Source organism: Crocodylus siamensis, chromosome 1 (genome assembly GCF_052110815.1).
Source record: "Crocodylus siamensis isolate JL-2025a chromosome 1, ASM5211081v1, whole genome shotgun sequence".
Taxonomy (NCBI): domain Eukaryota; kingdom Metazoa; phylum Chordata; order Crocodylia; family Crocodylidae; genus Crocodylus; species Crocodylus siamensis.
Genome location: NC_143395.1, coordinates 146,776,020 through 146,797,135, shown reverse-complemented (window position 1 = coordinate 146,797,135; position 21,116 = coordinate 146,776,020). Strand labels below are relative to the sequence as shown.

Here is a 21,116-nt window from a genome sequence, read left to right as displayed (position 1 = left end):
CTGCTCCAATGCACTGTAATTATAGCATGTTGTAGCAGTGTCCCCGCACATCTACAGGCACCCGCTTTGTCCAAAGTACATTTTAACCCACTGCATTGCTACCTTCACCTGAAAGTTACTTGACTACACTCTTTCTTTTCATTAAATAGTTAAAGGTTGTTTGCACTATACCTGAAGAGCCATATAAGCACTATGCCATCCATGTGTCCTGCTAAAAATCAATAATTTGACTGAAATAATGGAACACATTTTAATACTTTAGCTTTCCTCCAGAAAGATCCTAAAGCATTTTTAGAAATGTGCTTAAACAGATCACTCAGCTACCACTGAAATGAGGTGGAACATAACAGCTGTAGGAGGAATTTAGAAAGGCAGAATTCAATTATTTGAATTGTAATTTCACTATGGCATACCATCTGCTTGCTTTGGGCCACAGTCTTGAAATCTCAGGTTTACACATGATCCCTGAACACCACTGCGACTACTCCCTGTGTACTATCTTAAGGGCTATTAGTCAAAGAAGGCCCTACATAAACCAGGAGGCTACTTTAACTTCAAAATTTTTAAAACTCAAGGTTATATAATAAACAAAAGATGGCCTTAAAGTGACTATGACTGAATTCACTTGCATGGCTTTGTTGCCCATCATAATTCATTTAACTGGAATTCTTACAATTACTATGTAGGGTCTAGTTAAAGATGAATATGTGAATTGCAACCTTTGGGGCCATCTGTGAATCTGTAACTACTGCTGCTTTTCCACTTATTCTTTGCCAAAAACTTAGCTTTTCTCCTTTCTTTGTAAGACTCAGTGGGTACTTCCCCATGAGCATGCAAATGTGTATCCCTGAGGACAAATAGCAGCAACACATAGTTGTGCTGCTGCTACTTCTCCCCAGGGAACACCCTTGCATGCGCTCCAGCATGTAGCCATTTGCCCTGGGCAGAGTAGGGAAGGCTGGAGCCAGCACCTGGGCTGGCCCCAGCAGCCTTACCTGGGGTCTTGGGGGCCTCTCAGGGCTGCAGTGGTGGTGATCTGGGCCTGTGGAGCCTGGCCAGGAGCTGAAGTGTGGGGCTGTGGCTGGCCAAGCTCTGGTTTTGGGCAGCACATGCTGCAGCCATGTGTGCTGTCCTGCTTTTTTAAAAACTTTTCTTTTTTTTTTTTTTTTTTTTAAGATTACCAGGATTTCCCAGTATCTAATTTTGGCTCTGCACTGTAAATACGCAGCGCAGAGAAACCTTTCATGCAAAGTGCATGTAACTGCTCATGGGGAAGTGGCCAATGACTTGTTTCAGCTGAAAGGAAAATGCTGAGGGCGATGGATTTTACATAGAAGCGTAACACGCTAATTAAAAAAAAAGTGAAAAAATTAAGTGCTAGCTAATGAAATTATTCCCCTTTCTAAATTGTTGATATCAGCATTTACTAAAGAATTCTAAATAACTATTATCTTAATCAGAATATGCTTTCCCCCTCAATAGTTCCCAGCAATCCATATACTTTGTAGACATAATACTTTAGTATAATTTTGCAAATAAAGTCCTGTACCTTGAAAACTTAAGTTTAATTTTTCTCCCCTTCCTAGTCTGTGTATTGGGGTTATTTACAACATGTATAGAGATATTTTTTTAAAAAAAGTGTAGCCACTTTTAACAGAGATTAGCCAATAGGCCTTGGTGTTTTAAGAAGCATTTTGGTATTTTGGTTTAAAATTGTTCTGAAAATAAGCTAACTATAATTTATCAGTAGTGCTTCCTCCTTAATACAATTATATCACAGAGGTCTACAGTTCTACTTATATCAACATATAAATTTAAAAGAGAAACATGAAAACATTAAGTGTATAACAAACTGCCAATGGCAAGGCTGTTTAGAGCTAAGCCGTTAGCACTTCCTCTCTAAAATGGACAAAACCTCTTCTCCGATATTTCCAAAAATACTTTAGAGGCATGAATTATTAAACTTTGAAAAAGTGCTAGTGGGCAGGTTCACTCATGGCTGTTCATGTTATAATTAGAAGCTATCTCACCCTTCTTTTCTAAGATGTTCCTTGTACTCAAGTATCTATACTGTTACATTGTAATATATGCCTACACATAACTAGTAGGGGTGTGCAAAGCGAGCCCTATTTGATATGGATTCCGCCCGAATCAGGGACAGTGATTATATTAATTTATTCAGATCACTGTTCCTGATTCCATTTGGCCGAATCTGAATCTGAAGATTCGATGCTGATTTGGAGAATCAGCGATTTGGCCATAGACACAGCTTTAAATGTTTTTTCTACATACCTTGAGGTACCAGCATAGCTCGTGAACGCTGCGATGCTGGGGCACATGGAGTGTCCCACAGGAGTGCGGGGAGGCCCTCCACGTGCTTGGCAGCGAACCCAGAAGTGGACCAGAACTACTTCTGGTCCACTTCCGGGTCTGCCGAAGCGAGCAGGGGGCTGGCTTGGTGATCAGCCGCAGTGGGGACCCTGGGTGCCCCCAGATACCCAGGAGGCACCAGTCGCCAAGCCGGAGGGGATTAGGGGGAAAAGGGGGCAGGGCCCCAGTGTGCTCCCCAGCAGTAGACCGGAAGTGTTTCTGGTCCACTTCCAGGTCTGTGGCCAAGTGTGCTGGGAAGCCCCCCGCGCTCCTGTAGGACAGTCCATGCACCCCACCATTGCAGCATTCATAGGCCGCCTGCTACCTAGAGGTATGTAGAAAAAACATTTAAAGCTGTGTCTATATCCGAATCACCAAATCTTTCCAAATCTCTCCAAATCGATTCAAAGGGTTCTGATTCAATTTGGAGAGATTAAAGGGTCTCCTGATTTGATTTGGAGTTGGAGATTCAGCCACCGAATTGGGCTGAATCTCCACTGAACCGAATTGGGGGCCAAAGCTTCACACAGCCCTAATAACTAGTTCCATGCATAGACATATATACACAATACACACATACACTGCTCACTTTTCTGTAAATGGACTAATTTCAACTCATAAAGAATTTTCTATTAAAGAACTTGGCAGAAGATTGACACTGTGACAGTTCCAACCTCTTTAAAAAAAATAGGCCACTTAAATATGAAGTTTATAACAAAAACCTATGCCAAATTGATTCAATTTACATTATGCTAGTCTGATCCTTTAAGCACAAGTGAAATAAGGGACTGAGTGGCACCTTCACTTCTGTTCCTATTATAGTAGCTACAGTCTCATGGCTCCTGATCCTTTCAGAAACAGCAAGAGGCTGACCTAAGAAAAGGCTGATCTTAGAAACCTGATTCTGGTAATTTTCTTCCAGAACCCAAGATTGGTGAGCTTCAAGGCTACTATATATTACTACATAATATATTATATAGATTGGTTAAGCTTTTGTCTGCCTGAAGCATCATGATGGCAGGGTATAAGGCTTTATATCTTCATTGTAGTTTTGCTTGGAAAGATAAATATTTACTAACTGTTGTGCAAACACTGTGAGATGATCTGGTGCTGAAGAAACAACTAATGTATATAATGCTTGCAATAAATATAATGGTAATGTTGGGGTGATTTTTGTAGTTGTCCAGGAAATGTATGAAGCAAGGATTTTTTTTTGCATGTAATACCTTTCACTGGGCCAACTGCATAGCTGGAAAGACACAATCTTTTGGGTACCAAGTACAGAGCAAGTATAATCACTGCCTGAAAGCTTGTGACAAGTACTTGGTACCAAAAATTGTGTCTATATCCCTCCCAACTATACAGTTAATCCAATAAAGGAAATCACCCACACCAATCTTTGCCTCCTCTAACAAATGTAAACATACTCCATCAGATTCTTCTAATTATTTGAAGCCAGTACCTTTACTTTAAGCTAGACTCACACTTATTCACACTTGTCTCCTATCAATTTGTTTTTCTTTGCAGTGTCTTCTAAACTTGATTAATCAAAATACTTATGTCTACTCTTTTTATTTTTACTTTACTGTGCATTTCTAAAGACCATTCCCCTGACAAATACTGGGTAACCCCAATATCCATTTTCTCACCAGCCTTTGCAATTGAAGGGGAGCCTTCACTGCATTCCCTGTTAAAAATGTACCTAAAAAAAGGACTTAGAGTGGGGTATTGTGAGAGATGATGTGTTGCTCTCCACATGGGTTTAAATAAAGAAAAGCTTTAAATTACAAAGAACATAAAAATATACATGTGTATAGGATGTTCTCTGTGTTTTCAATACTTATTTAAATCACTGGGGGTGTCACTACCTCCACCTGTTATGATATCAACTAGATGGACCCTTATCACATTAGTTTATAAATATGCTACCTACTTTGAAAGAATTGTTTTTTTACATTTCCTTTCCAACCAGTCTGAGTTCTCCATTACTTTTGCTGAGCCAGAAGCCCCTGTCACTTCAAATAGAGAGTGCGGCAGGCCAAGACTGTTGTGTGAGGCTGTAGCAGAGGAGCAAAGGCTTCCCATTAGACGAAGGGGCCAAGGAACCCGCAAAGGGTATGGCTAGAGCTGAGACCTGGGAGATCATGATCCTGAGACAGCAGACGTTGGGCAGAGGTACAGTAAAACAGGCCAAGACCAAAGGGCCTCAGCCCAGACAAGGTCCTAAGACTCAAAGCCTAACTCCCCCCCGTCCTCTAGGGGCAGCCTCCCTGTCCAATCACAACATCAAAGTATGGCAGGCGAGACAACAGGGTGGGACCCTGAGAGGCCAGAGGGGACAAAAAACAGGAAGGGTCAAGGCAGCCACCAGGGGGTGATCTGGCTGCCCCAGCACCAGACCTGCTATAGATTTGCTGTATTAAAAAGGTTTATTTTTTCATTTTTTTCCATTGCCACTTTGGCACCTGTAAATTTTGAATGAACTTTAAGGTCTTAATAACAACAATGATAGAAGAAAAGGCATTATGCTGGGTGCAAAAATAAGTTGGTGCTGTGACAAAATGTTATGGTACCAACTTATTTTTAACACTGCTAAGAAAAAAATAAAATAGTAACAAAAATTACAAGTTTGAGGGTTGATTTCTCAGAGGTGCAGAACATTTGTTGCACCTGTTGCCCCCTACTGGTGTTTTGGATGCTCAGTATTTCTGAGAGGAAAATTCCAAACAAGCATTAAGTAATAAGATCAACTTGGACAAGGAAACAGAATACACGTAGCTGTGCTGTTTGGAATTCACCCAGCTGTGCTGAGAGTTTACAAGCATTTCAGAATATGTAAGATCCTATCTATCACACCTTATAAGTCTTTGTGAGATTTCTTCCTTTCCTCCATTTACCCCTGATTTATGCTACACAAACTCAGGTCTTCTACTAAGGAGGGCTAGAAGAGACTCTCTTTGAAGCCGGCCACCATTACTCCTTATTTAGACAGAAAGGCTGCTATTGAATGATGCAAGGTACTCTCCAGAGACTTAATAGTACTGCCACAATATTTGCAAACCCTGGGAGCTGGGCAGTTAGATCAGACATCAAACAAGAATTCCCATAAAAGCTCCCTTACTAGTTCACTGCTTCTATGCCCCTGCACCCATGGTGAAGAATCTGGACTTAAACTTCAGCCTTTAAATTGCAGCCAGCATACACAAAACAATTAACTGCTACAGAATTAACTTGTAACTCTTGTCTATAAAAAAAAAACAACCCTTGAGATGAGCAGCTCAATGTATTGAATTTCAAGGGCCCCCAGAACCCAATACCAAGAAGGTTTCCTGCATTTACATCTAGAGAGCTTGGGTTAGGTTGTTTTGTGTATGCTGGCTGCAATTTAAAGGCTAAAGTTTAAGTCCAGATTCTTCACCGTGGGTGCAGGGGCATAGAAGCAGTGAACTAGTAAGGGAGCGTTTATGGGAATTCTTGTTTGATGCTTGATCTAACTGTCCAGCTCCCAGGGTTTGCAAATATTGTGGCAGCACTATTAAGTCTCTGGAGAGTACCTTGCATCATTCAGTAAGGTATGTTCCCTTTGAGTCAAATTTACTAAAATTTGCAGACAAAGTTCTACATATACCAATCAGTTAGCTTGACGTGTACAAACGCTGATGTTTCCACAGCCCAGTTTCAATTATGCAGATGGCTGGCTCACGTGTAATATTAAGACGTGTAGACACTATTGAAACCAAAGGTCAGCAAATTAATTGAATGCAGTTCTATTCTTTATACCTGGTATTTCCTGTCATCATGCAGAAGGGCATAGAGGTGTATGAAAACACAAGGGCAGGGCTTCTTTTGTCACTGGCAATTCCAGAGTCAGGAGGGAGGCCATACAGACTCTTAGTCTCTCTATGCCTTAGCTTCCTGTCATTGGAAGGGGAAATAGCACCTCCTTACCCACAAAATTGTGGCTAAGATAAATGCATATAAAACACAAGAGACACTGAGACATTACATTACTACATGCCTTTCTTAAAGAACCTGGTTCCTGGGATTACAATTAACATAACACTCAGAGCTTTCATTAAAAAAAAGACTCCTGGTTGTAAAGAAAAGCTTGGAAACATGACCTGAAAATAAGAGAAATACAATAACCTACCAATCTACTCTGTGCAAATATAGGTCAAAAGGACAAGGGTAACACATTTTGCCTTCTATTTTTAAAAGGATTTAAAAAAGCATTTGATATTTAGAATTGTTTAACCTCACTGTGGACTAACTAGATGTGCAGAGTGATGGGTCCTTTGTCCAACCCTAGAGGATCCTACTTAACATCTGTTTTAACCGGTTGCAGTTAGAACAATTAAAAGTAAATAACTAAAATAGGTAGGTAAAGGCTTTTTCAGACAATAGTTTTTCCTCCTTATTTGACTGATTACATTTTCTTGGTAGTGAATATTTTGCCATTCAAAACATATGAACAGATTTTTTTTTAAGTGCTGCACAATATATAATATTGGCAATTCTCCTCTCTCTCTTGCCTATGGTAATGGGCAGGAGAAACAAGTTTTACATTATGAATAAATAGGGAAACCATTATTCAATTAAAGGAAAATAATCTATATACATCAAGTTTAGTAAGCGACATCCTGCTTTAAAATTATAAAGGAGTGAACTACGATTTCTCAGCATTCCTAACAGAATTATCTGTGGTGAAAACAGAAAATATTCCAAGTCAATACACAATAAGTTTCAAAGGTGCTGAGTTCCCACCAACAACTAGAAACTTTTAAGAAGCATTCCAGAGGTTGGATAAAAGGAACTAATTCAGTAAGGAAGAAACAGTGATCAAATAAATTAAGAGATTTTTTTTCTTTTTAAGAAGCGGAGGTACAGAATAGGAACATATATTTAACATTTACATATGAATAGTGGTAAGTACAATTCTCAATTATTAATTTTTGAGATCTTAAAATCTTTTATTTTTAAATTTGGTAGTTTTCAGTATTTACCTCTGCAATCTCTATCCTTTTTGCGAGTTCATCAAGTGAAGAAAAGCTGTCTTCTGATAGACCCTCCAGGGAGTTGTAAGATGCTTGTCCTGGGGAAAGAGTTTCCAAGTCCTCTTGATTTTCTAAGTTTGCAAGGGATTCTTCAGTGTCTTTTATGCTACTCCGTAAATATCTGACAAAGAAATCCTCTGATTCTTCATTATTTACCTTTTCCTGCTCCTCCACCTGCTCTGCTGCTTCTTGCCTTTCTTTGCATACTTTTGGATGTGCAGTACTTGTATGTTCAGGTACTTTATTACTTCCATAGCACGTGTTTTCACAAACGTTTGATGCAGTTCTATCCTGTGGGGATTTTCCACCACCATCTCCAGACTGTCTCTGCTGCTGGTTTAATCCACTATTTCCTAGCTGGCCACTGGCAGTTTCTGCAGTGCTAGCACAGCTTTTTGACCTGAGTAAATGTCTGTCAGCCTGTATATTTTCATCTTTAGAAATCAAATTAGGAGGCATGTAATCATCATCTGTTAAAACAAAGGTGTCTACCATTGGCTCACCAGAGTGTTCTACTCCAGGCTCCTCAGCTGTGTCTTCTATTTTTGCCACATCCTTAGACAGCTGTGTCTCTCTCTGCTGCAAACTGTTGTTATCTTTACCGGCATCCCCAGATGATAAACAGTCAGAACAAGGCCTGCCCACTGTCCCTGTGGGCTGGGTGTGGGGCTCCAGTGTTGAATCAGCACTGCAGTGCTGCTCCTCCATGTGGTTCTCTCCTGCAGCTACCGGAAGACTCACTGCCTCTGTAAGCCTATCAGTTTTTCTTTCATACAGGGAGCTCTCACTCATCTCTCTCTCACTCTGGTAATTTTCTTTCTTTGGTTCAGTGCCAGGCCAAGTTTCAATACCTAAGTGCAATAGGAAAACACTTCCAGTATTTTAAAATGATTTAACACATCAGCACTGTGGGGAAAAAAGGTATACTGAGACTTGATAGCATTGTACACTACTACTATAAAATGAATTTCTTTCTGGTATAGGTGGCTCTACTCCAGATAGAATAAAGCATCATAAATTAAGCGCACACTTCTAAGTTAAGCACGTGCCTGAATTATTTGCTAAAAAGGGACTCAGTTAAAGTAAAGCATATATTTAACCGTTTTACTCAACAAGGGTCTAATTTCCTTCTCAAACGTATTTCATGTACAGAACTAAATGTATGTTGGGGGGGAGGGGAAGAGATACAGTATCAGAATTATGGAAGAAAATTGTTTTCTGATGCCACTAGAAGGGGGTAACTAGGAGACAGTTATATTATCACATATAATCCACCCTCATCACTGTAATATCTAGGTGCATTTTACTCTGGTTTAAAAAGACAAATATTACAATACTTTCATAAATCTCTTTTCCTTGAATATTTAACTTATTCATTAAATAGCAAATAAAATATTTGATTACAGGTAACAACATTTACAGCACAAAAATGTTGCTTTTTGATTCCTGTACAGTATGATATTTAGAATTGTTTAACCTTATTGATGACCAGTATGATTTTTATATAAAAACAAATCTATTTTTAATTTAGCAAATTTTTCTACTCTTTTTTTTTTCAATCTAAGATACCAATGGAAAGCTTTCTAAAATGTATTTCATTTCTTCTAATCTTTATGTTAGAGAGAAGTAGAAACACTTTTACACAAATAATGTGAATTCAAGAAGATCCAAATTTGTAAACAACTTTGGTGAGGAAATAGTAAGGTTTTTTAATAGGCAAGTAATTTACTAATGATACCTTTCTAACAGAGTAGGAATTTAAGATATAGTATGCTTTCATTGTCAAAATATGATCAGACATTGGCCTTAAGTGGAATCTCAGATCCAAACATCATCCCCCAGGTTGAGAGAGATGGAAGAGAGTATCTGGGATTCAAATGCCAAAATAGGGTCTATGTAAAAGAACTCCCAAGAGAAAGTAAACATTTCTGCACCACTCAATCTAAATTATCAGAGCACTAAGATTGTGCTTTATTTAAATTTGAGATCTGAATCCTAGCCTTAATCTAAACAGGATCCAAACACTGCCTCCTTTGTCTATTTCTAAAAATTATGAGAAACAGTCATGTTTGTATTTCTTAAAGCAAGAAAAGATTGTGTTAACAACTGCTGAACATCCTAATATTTTAGGAGTTAATGAAATACAAGCTAAAAATAGGCGGTAAGATTACAAATCATATGCAAAACCACACAATCTATTTCAAGATGAAGAAAAAATCAGAACAATGTTAATAGATGAAAGGGAAGCAGAGAAGGTAACCCAAAAGAGATAATTATGAAGAAATGGGTATGAGATAGGAATGGTTCTGAAAATTAAGCACAAAAGACTGCATAGGTCAGGGAATTTGTAATGGGATACTAAGCCCTCCATGCACAGGTCACCAGTTCAAATACAGCCCAGATTGTTAGTAGCAGGATGTTGTAACCATCTGTCTATTTTTACCAGTAGATACATCCACATTACAAGAGGCATGTTTGCTGAGAGCAAAGCCAAAGATTAACTGGATACAGAAATTAAATTACATAAGAGTGCACCTTGAGGTTATGGTTGTAAGAAAGGGGGTGCATCTACATGAAATACTAGTGTAGTAGCAACAAGCTACCACGCCACAGCTCACTGCTATTGTGCAGTAGCGCTGCAAGGTACTAACTGTGAGGTGACATCACTGAGCAGTAGTAATGAGCTCATTACTACTGTGTAGTAGCACTGAGGAAAAAAATGTGCAGCAACAGTACCATGCAGTAATGCTGTTTATGCATAAGCAAGTCCTAAATGACTGTACAGTAACAACTGTACAGTCTGCCACATGTATAGATGCGGCCACAGGCATGTCTATCTGGGAGGCTCATACTATTCTTTGTGGCAAGTGTACCAGAGACAGTGGACTTTTAGTGTTTAGTGCTTTCCACGAATACCATATTTACCCAAATGCAGACAAGGTTTTTTCCCCCATAGGGAAACCCCCCCCCCCAGCTTACCTTCATATATAAGGAGACCTCATTAACTAGAGTGTCTGTCTATCATTGAACTGCTGCCAAACGCAGCACGTGCTCAGTAATGGAAACCAACTATGAAACTGATTAAATGCTGCCAACACTGAGCATGAGGGCAGATCCAATCCCACCAGATTTATTTTCCCTGCTATAGCAGTGGGAGCAGGACAAATTACAGGTAAACCTCCCATAATTATATTCTATACTTGGAAAATCATAACACATTTATAAATCTTCTATATATAGAATCTAATTATTGAGGGGTCATATTTGGGGTCATCTGAGTAAATATGGGATTTCAAAAGCAACAAGAGGCTCAATGTTGAGTGTAAACTCAATTAATCCTAAAGGGGATTATTTTTCAGAGGTGCTGAGGACCTGCTCTCTAACAACTGGGCCTACTTATCGTTTTTCACATTGCATGCCAAAACTGGGATGATTGGCTGGAATGATCTAGTTGGGGATAGTCCTGCTTTAGCAGGGGTTTGGACTAGATGACCTCCTGAAGTCCCTTCCAACCCTAACTTCCTATGATTCTATAAAAAACCCAAGGCATCCAAAATTACAATTTGTTTAAATTTGTCTTACATGCCTTCTCTCATTGGTTCTCACGATATGCCTTACTCATTTCGTTTTCTGCGTTCTGACCTTGCTCATGACATCAGGTCTTTTGTAAACTATAAGCTACCTTGAGAATATTAATTACTCTGGTGGCTCATGGGAAGTCACAGTATTATCTTGTTCACTGTTGTTTGTTCAAGGCAGTTTGCTAAAGTGGTGCCTTGTGACATTCTGCCAGCTGAGATTTTGCAAACAATTTTTTTCACCCAGGACCAGACCTTTACTAGGTTCAGGAATCTGGGAGTTGAATTGTTCCTCTTGCACCTCAAGGTAGACATTTATTTAAAGAGAGCCTTAACAAAAGAGGGTTTTGGCTAGCTTCAGATGCACTGAGAAAAGATTAAGACATGGGGCCAACTGCTGAAGGAATAAATAGATACAGTATATACCAACTCTGTGTGTATTTCTTACAATATTAGATTTACAGGCCCCAATTTACTTTGCTGGCAGAACCCAAAGTGCAGGATACTGGCAGTAAAAAATGTATCAGCGGGAGGGGTTGAAGCAGCATACCGCTCACAACCTTTGCTAAGTAGTGGAGTTAAAGCTAATTCATCGCATCCCCAGTAGTCTCACTGTGGCTGGAGTATTAATCTGCTTTTCCTAAGCAAAATCCCTAGAGGCAGACAAGGATAAATTCTCCTTGGGACCAGCTATCATTAGAGGTACAAATCTCACTACCCTGCCTATTGAACCTTCAATGACCAAGCCAACTGACACATTTTAGATCAGATGGGGCCCAACATTTGTTTTTTGGAAGGTGTGTGACAAATTAGCCCTGCACCCTTAAAGAGTACCACTGCAATCCCTTTCCTCTGCCCCCAGCTTTCTGCTGTGTTCCATGACTGTTATGCTATTCTTCTGGTTGCTCCCCTGTGCTCCCTGCCATATGTACTGCTCTTTCAGTTTCCTGCCCTATCTGCCACTGTGCCACCTGTCCTATCGCCTTTCTGCCACATGCCACACACAGAGGAGGCCCATGCCACTTGGGGCACGCATACTACAGGTTGACCACCCATGTATTCTTTTTTAATGTTGCCACTGGAGTATAAAATGTTACCAGCAATATGTGACTAAGATTTTATGTATGCACACCCCGATTACAGGCAGCTAAATGTCGTTTACTCTACGGCCATTTTCAAGCCACCCAGAGCTTGTTCGCTCACTCTCTCTCTCTTTTTCCTTCCTTCCCCTTACTGTCAGTCGCATTCCTCTAGAAGGCAATCAGATGGAGCTAACCAACAGTTTTTCCCAGACAGACTAAAAAAAATAGATGCCAGGGTATTCTTTTGCTCTTTGCTTTCTGAACCCTTTATGCTTACATACTTTGCTTTCAAGCTTCTGTTTGTAACAACTAGGACTAGAAACTTACTTTTTAAAATGGAAACTGCGATTCTCAAGTAATGGCCTGACTCCAGAAGCTGGGGCTTTAAGAAATACACCAAAGATTGAAAGATGTGTGGCAAAAGCCTAATAGTTGGTTTCTACTCCATCTTTGTGAATAACCTTCAATGCCCCAGGTGGTGATAGGAACAGTATTGAAAGAAAAAGATAACTGTCTGTTTGGTGGTGGTAGTAGTGGAAGGGGTTGAATGGAAGGAAGAAAGAAGAATGTGTGTGGAAAATCAATGGTTCCATGTCACTTCTACCTCCTAGTGCCTGCACCCCCTACTCCTGCCATCTGCTTGGTGATTCCAGTTGCCACTGGAAAGAGAAAAATATATATGTTTAGACCATTTTTAACTGTCACCATCTCCCTTGGAAAGGAATAAAAAATTTTCACGCACAATGTACAAAAATATGCTGGGGCTAAATCAGCTACAAACTCTCCCCCTCTCTATCTGTATAATACCATTTTCTCAGAGGTGTTCAAACACAGCAGTGTTATTCTCAAGAAAGAAGAAGTTAAGAGGATACAGGTTACTGGTTAGCAACCTAAATGAATATGCCAAGTCATTTTCCTTCAAGATTCCAAAAGGAGGATTACTTTATTATTCTATGCTGAGATGGAAAATGCAGCTTTGTTCTGAATTGGTACATTATACATCATAAAAAGAAATGGACCATTTAAATAATTAACTACATGTAATGGCTACAACTTAGAATATTTATAATAAGACTTTCTGTTAGCCTGATATTTTATATACGAGTGGATCTGGAATTTTCCTGAAAGGCTGATGCTAATATGAAGTGGTGTATACTACAAATACATTTTTACCTTGTATAACCCATTTAAAAGTAACTTTTGGTGGGTGAAGTAAGGGAGTAAGTATGAAGTATGTTAGTTAATATGAAGACCATTACAACTTTATGTTAGATAGAAATACTCTGTGAATATTAATCTATTATGAAAAATTTGGGCATTTGCAAAAATTAATTCTTATTCTGTTGTGTCTGTTAGAATCCAATCAAAATACTGCAACTCCTAACACAACAGCTGCACAATACTATCAGGGAGTATATTGTAAAAAACATACAAATATGCAATAAACACACCTGAATCACAAGCAGGAGCACCTCTTTCCTGTAAATCTTCTGATTCCATTAACTGGACAAAACAACTGCCTCCCTCAGACTTTTCTGCTGTTATTAGCTGAAAAACAGAACAATTCCTGCAGCTATGGACTTAAACTCTTATTTTGCAATTATTTGAGAAGTTTATGCTACACCCATTTTCCCAATTGCTCTATGAGAAGTATATCTAAGTAAACTAACAATTTCTATTAGGATATTCTTTAATTGCAATAGCAATGTCAAGGTAAATATAATTTCTTACCTTGTGTGTAGAGGCAAATGGCCTGCAGCAATAAAGAAAATAAGAATAAATTAACCACTCTTAGTAGCAATGTTCTTTACAACAAATTGCACCAAAACTATTGCTCAAATCATATAATACCTTTCGTGTGCTCTAATATTAGCATGGAACATTTCCAACATAGAAACTTTATCTGAGCACTAATATAGTTTAAAGTACATAGTTGTATCATATGCTACCATCATTAAAAGGCCAATTATCACAGACTTTTCTGCACCTAATTGAAAAGTCAGTTAAAATGAACTTTAAAATTATACTTTTATCTGAAAATATATTACTGACTACCATTAAAAATAATAGGTACTGTAACTAAATGTATATACATACATATACATATTAACCCTCCCTGGATATTTATTTTGGCTCAGATTTTTGTAGATCTCACTCATCCACAAGTCCCACTGAATTCAGTGAGACCCAGACCTGGTGCAGCACCTCTGAAAATCAGGCTATGTATACAATCAGTTCTACTGTGCATAATCAGTGTTTTCTCTTTGAGCCCTTTTACACAAAAATAATGGAACCAGAATTTTATTAAATGATTTAAGAAATGTAAAATCTGGTAGAGGGAAACTGCAGATGGATAGTCCTTAAGAAAGTATTTGCTTCACTAAAAAAATTACTTTACATCTAACTTCACAGTATTCCTTTGCATATTTTTTTTGCATGAAAAGCAGAAACGAGCTATTCTTCTAAAAAAAAAGTGTCTGGTATGGGCCACAAGGAACATACAATAAATTATTTTTAGAAAATAGTCACGCATCTATGCTTTCAATTGAAAAACAAATAGCTTGAGTATTCAAAAAGGAAAAAAAAAAAGGAAAAAATGCTTTCGATCATTGTCACTAACTTCAATCCCTAGAGAACTATGCAACAATTATCAAAGGAAAGAATCTTTCAACAGCTAAAGAATTTTGAGATCAAAATCAACAACACAGGATTGTAAGAGGTAATGTCAACACACAATCCTAATTTTGGTCAAATTACATAATTAGGAGAAGTAAAGTGAGGACATGTGGAAGAAATTTCAAGGAGAAAAATTAGTTAGAACAAGGTGAGCATCCTAAGCCTATGCTATAGCTAGAAAATATGGGTTTAATCCTGCATGCAATAAGATGTATTTAAAGGTGAATTTGGAGAGAGGAGTGTCACTATCTTCAAATCCTGGAGTAGTAAGCAAGCTGTCACTACAGTCATGAGGCTGTAGTTGCCTCTGTTGCATTAGCAGGGTTTCAGGTTCATGCTTCTCATTGGATCTGTATCAAGGGAACTCAGGCTATGAGCAACAAAATGTTTCTCCTGTCAGTCATACAGACTCAAACTGGCCTTTAATAGTCAAGCTGTGTTTTTCCTTTTTATGCATCTTAACCCGTGAAAATTTCTGCATAGCGAATTATGCTTTCAGTGATGTGAATGAGAGCAGAAAGAAGCAGGAGGCTCCATGTTCCTGCTTAATCAATACAAGCAAAGGTAGCTTTTGCATTTGCATCACTAGTCTGCCTTATGCTTGAGCAGAATGAAGCAAAATATCCTGTGTTTCAGTCACATTATACTAGCTCTTCATGATCTACAGTACTTGACTTGGGCTTCTAGAGTGAAGTGTTATAGAGTTTTACGAGTCAGTACCAGCACTGTAACAGCCTTGAATCAAGCTAAGAGCATGTCTTTTACATATAATGAGATACCACACCTGAGATCTGTAGAGGTGTCTGAGCTGCAACTTGAGCATCAAAGAAAGGAAATGCTCTCATTAGAAAAGGGTACCTCCTAGTTTAACACAGCTCAAATATATTTATCTTCAGGTCAAAATGCAAGAGGTACACCATAAGATTTTTGAGGATGATATTTAGTGATGGTGGACCATTTATTTAAATTATATTTGTAATGCATGATTCATTTAATTTCTAACTTAGTTATAGTGTGACTGCTGTTTCCCTTCTCTTTACAGATACTGGGTTTTTAATCTCTCTAGCAAATGTATGTCTTGACAAGGCAAGTAACAGCTGCTTCCTTGGTGGCGTTCAATCACATCAAATTGCTGTCAAGTTTCAGGAGGGCACTTGTCAACAAATGTTCTTCATCGTCTGCAGCAGCAATGTAAGTTGTAATGTCAGGCCCATCCATAAAGAGTGGCTGCTGTTGGTCAGTTTGGAATTCATTCAGCAGTACTCAGTGACGATGGAGAAGGTCAAATTGAGAAGGTGAATTCTAGATTGGCAACAAGGAACTTGTTTCTTATGGTTGTAAACTGTCCACTTGTCAGCATACTGCCTTGGTACAACACGGTGAACCCCAGGGTAGTCTCAGCAATAAATGAACTGCAAGTGAGTTGAAAAGCTGTGTGTATAGTAGCAAATCAGGAGACGTAAAGGTGGAGTAGCAAACGTGAAGATGAAAAGGTCCTTAACACTGGTAACTGTAGCAGTGGAGATAAGAGAGAGGAACACTGCTAATACAATGCACATAGTTGAATGTAACTGCAGATTAAAGAACTGTGTGGTGAACAATGCCAGACTGGCACACAGTACTCCGCAGCTGAGGAGCAGATGGCAAGTGAGGATATTTAGAGTGTGCGAATGTAAGCACTCCACTTGAGCCAGGTAATTTATTCAGGAGGTTATTGGGTGTTTTAAGTGCTTATGAAAGGTCAAAGTTTGACACTAGATCTAGTGTTGCAACAACGAAAACCATTTATGGCTCACCCCAAGTCGCACTCAATTCATGGTCAGAGCGAAGCACTGTATTTGTCATTGTTTTGGTGGCACTTGGTGGAAGATGCTACCTGCTGCAATACTTATCTAGCCTGGCCATGTCAGCACTCCAGATGGTATCTAGTTTGGAGAATGACTGAGCGTGTGTACGGATGTTGTATTGCAGCTGTTATGGTCCAATTGTGAACTAATTTTGATCCGTTTGTGTCAGCTGGGTGCAATTTTTTTTGGCGGGGGGGGGGGAAGTTGGGCATGGGGTGGGCAATTTCAAGCTTAAAAGTAAGAAGCAACTATACTAGTCCTATACTTACTCTTGATGTGATGTACAAAGTTTAGCAAGCTTTTCTAACTCTTCATTGCTAAGTCCTTTAGCTGAATTCCTCAGAGTTGTAACTGTCCTAGGCACAGCTGTTTTCCACTTCATTTCTAAATTAAACCACAAATATTTTTATTCAAACTGTTACCAAATTTCCAGTTTTTTAAACGAACAATGGAAGATAAACAGATTAACATGGAAAAACACGATCAAGTCTAATTTTGTTTTCATTAATAAAATAATCTATTCTTTGACTGCCCTATGATCTTGAAGCACACATTAATTAAAAGCACATCATTATAACGAGGCAAGTTTTGATATTTTCAGTTTGAGAAACAAATTACTCTGGACTTGCTGAAGACTATATGGACCAATGCCTTAAAGGCATCCAAAGTAAATACAAAATCTAACCATCGTAGATCATTGAAAGTATGAAAATTAACCTGGGTAAATAAAGAACAGTCCCCCAAATGAGACTTTTCTTCACAAAGGCGGCAAGACAAAAATTTGAGGAAAGAAGAATTTTCTCATGATATGCTCTAAAAGGCCCTGGTAAAAAAACTACTTTTGTTACCACAGACTTGGCTGGAAATGTTTGTTCTGTTATTTAGGATGGAGACATAAAAGCTTTGCACAAATGGTAATTTCTCTCCCTGGTTGCAGAACAGACTGTACTTACCCCACTGCTCCTGTATAAAAGAAAGATTTGCAAGTAGCTGTTCATGATATAGTTTTTCAAGCTGAATGAATTTCATTGCTTTCTCATCTGAATGCAAGGTTAACAAGAAATTAACATCGACAGAGATGGACATGTTGAGATTTAGTTATATTTAACACTATATTCAAAGGATTAAGTCTATAATTACATGGTCAAAACTTGATATACAAATACCAAAATGGATGTGAACATTTAAATGATTAGCACCTTGATTTCTGTATTATGAAGAAAAATATATTGAATAAACTAAATAAAAATAACAGAGCTGGAAACAATTCTAAGAAAATCTTCCATATTAACCTTTATTACATGGTTACTTCTCCCCAGACACACTGAGGAAAATGTATTTAATTAGTTATGGGCTGCCAAGGATATGTACACAATATATTTCTACATATTTCTGCTCATTAAAAACCCATCACCTTCACCAAAACATGTAAGATAAGAGCTATTACACTAAGAAAGAACCACCAAGGGATATTTAAGTTCTTTTTTTTCTCCTGCCTAAATTTTAAACTCTTCAGACGAGACTGAATTTACGCCAGTAAGCCCTAAGCACACTACAGCAGTTTTAAAAATAATAATACAAGAGCACTGGAGACAATGCACCCTTTCCTGAATAACACATCTTCACCAAAAACTGTTTATGGGGATAGACAGATATACCAATTGCATCAACACCAAATGATACCAATATAAGCTGTTGCAATATAACTTTTACTGCTGCATGATTTTGTACAGCAAAATAGCTCTAAGTTTCATTCAAGGTCAAAGTCCCAGTTATTTAGCTAATTTATATTACTTCAAGCTCATGTAAATATAACAGTTACAGCCAAACAGTGGATGCATACTCTTCAGTGGCAGCTCCCCCTTCACTCTTAAAGCAGCTTAAAGGTTTGTTTGCTCATATTTTTTATGAAAGTGTGCAACTTTCAAACATTCTGATTTTCTTCTCAGGGCAGGAGTTGTTTCTAATTTACTATCTGTACTGCTGCAGTGGTGAGAAAAGTCAACAATAAAACTTTACCCCATGGTCCATCTCTTGGGGAGGGAAAAGAAGAGAAGGGAAGGGAAATGAGAACAAAAGCAACAACATCTATATTAATTTATATTTATCTAGAAATACAATGTGGTTTCCTGAGCAACCACAAGTGCTGGCAAAATTTGACTCTCGCTTTCATAAGAGTGGCTGGAGACAATGACATTAAAATTATATAACTTCAACTTAAAAAGGAGTTTCATAAGTTCTCAAACGTTTTTAAGGTCTTTGGGAAAACTGCATTAACTTTTTTCCTAATTTTCTGTGAAATATTCATTTGATTATTTTTATCTTTCTCCCTGTAATGTTTTTTTTTTCTTGCTCCATAGGGTCATCAATGCATTTGCAAGTGCATGCTAAAAGCTGTGCATATTCTATTAATTCTTGTCCTGTAAAGCACTACCAAAATAGTAAATTTAGATATGCTATTTTAAAGCACTTTTAGCCAAGTGTTTACACCTGCAACATAATGGAAATTAAAGCAGAGTGAATCAGTTTCTCAGTAAATATAGGCACAAATCATTATTCATAGGAATCAACATGCTAGAGTAATCACTACAAAGACACAAATAGTACTTGTTATCACATATAGCATGACTTGTAAACAAACACAATTATTTCTGAACACGGATCAGGACAAATCTTCCAACTGGATCACAGGCAGGCACAAAAGGGAAACCAGCCCACCAACTGTTAGCGCCGTCTTGGTGAAGGGACACTCAAAGGGGCTGGATGTGTTTAAGTCAGCAGGCCTGGATGATCTTCATCCAGGCGTGCTGAAGAAATTGGCCAGTGTCATAGCAAAGCCACCGGCACAGCTGTTTGAGCACTCTTGGTGCTCAGGTCAGGTCCCAGAGGACTGGAAAAGGGCCAATGTGGTCCCTATTTTCAAGAAGGGGAGGAAGGAGAATCTGGGTGACTATAGACTGGTTAGTCTCACCTCTATACTCAGGAAAACTTATTATTAAGGATCACATTTGTGAGAGTCCAGCAGGGAAAACAATGGTGAAGGGCATCCAGCATGGATTCATAGCAGATAGATCCTGCCCGACTAACCTTGTTTCTTTTTATGACCAGGTCACAAAATGTTTAGATGCAGAAATCGAGGTAGATTTCATCTACTTGGATTTTAAGAAAGCCTTCAATACAGTATTTCATCCTATTCTCACGGATAAACTGAGTGGCTGTGACATAGAATACATGGTCAACTGGCTTAGGGGTTGCATCCAGAGAGTGGTGGTGGATGGGTCGGTATCGACCTGGAAAAATATTGGTAGTGGAGTTCCATAGGGCCTGGGTCTTGGGCCTGTGCTGTTCACTGTCTTCATCAGTGACTTGGATGAGGGTGTGGAAAGCACTCTGTCCATATTCGCAGATGATACCAAATGATAGGGTAAAGTCAACACACTAGAGGGTACGGAATGAATCCAGGTGGATCAGGACAGGGAAAGGTGGGCGGAACAGAATAGGATGCAGTTCAACAAGGATGAGTGCAAGGTGCTGCACCTAGGGAGAAGGAATCACCAGCTCACTTACAGGCTGAGGGATGACCTTCTCAGCAGCACAATAGTGGAAAAGGATGTTGGAGTCATTGTTGACACCAAGATGAACATGAGTCGTCAATGTGATGCAGCAATCAGTAAAGCTAACCGCACTTTATCATGCATTAGCAGGTGTATGACAAACAGGTCCAGGGAGGTGATACTTCTTCCTCTGTGCAGCATTGGTCAGGCCATGGTTGGAGTACTGTGTTCAGTTTTGCATGCCACACTCCAAGAGAGATGTGGACAACCTCGAGAGGGTTCAGAGGAGGACAACTTGTATGGTTAGAAGCCTGCAGGCAAAGCCCTATGAGGAGATTTAGGTTAGACATCAGGAAGAACTTTAATGGCAAGGGTTGCCAGAATATAAAATGGGCTTCCAAGGGAGTTGGTACTCTCCCCTACCTCAGGGGTCTTTAAGAGGAGGCTAGATATGTACCTGACTGGGGTCGTCTGACCCCAGCACTCTTTCCTGCCCAGGGCAGGGGGTTGGACTCGATGATCTGCTAAGGTCCCTTTCAACCTAAACATCTATGAATGCTAAGGAGTCTTTGCCCTTTATAAATCTATCATTAAGGAAGAGACTATGGACTATAGCAATAGGCTTAATAGATCATGCCCACTCATTTATTTAATCTGATATTTTGTCTTCCAGTGATTATCAATATACCTGTAATATTTTTCAGAGGAAGGATCAGAATTTCTATTAGGAACAATAATGCATTAATATATCACCAGGTAGATTCTCTCCCAATCTCAACAAACTTAACAGCAAGCATAAGTATAGAAACTGGTATCTCTTATACTAACTATAATAAACATTTATATTTTGAAATAATTTAAGTGTCTAATCCTGTTTAAGTCACACTGGGCACATCTAAATGTCCAGTTAATTCACAGCAATAAATTCCAGCACATATTGCACCAGTTTAGTGCT

At 38.8% G+C, this 21,116-nt stretch overlaps 1 protein-coding gene across 3 annotated transcripts in view; it reads right to left on the bottom strand.

Annotated features, from left to right (window-relative positions):
• Positions 1-21,116, bottom strand: part of CNST (consortin, connexin sorting protein) — a 100,462-nt gene that overhangs the window by 16,154 nt on the left and 63,192 nt on the right. For all 3 annotated transcript variants that reach the window (XM_090044825.1, XM_090044815.1, XM_090044833.1), the window contains 5 exons: positions 17,561-17,647; positions 16,877-16,991; positions 13,816-13,837; positions 13,536-13,632; positions 7,374-8,275 (listed from right to left, as the gene is read on the bottom strand). In XM_090044825.1, coding sequence (XP_089900951.1) covers positions 7,374-8,275; positions 13,536-13,632; positions 13,816-13,837; positions 16,877-16,991; positions 17,561-17,647 — 1,223 coding nt within the window. The remainder of the gene's footprint in view (positions 1-7,373; positions 8,276-13,535; positions 13,633-13,815; positions 13,838-16,876; positions 16,992-17,560; positions 17,648-21,116) is intronic.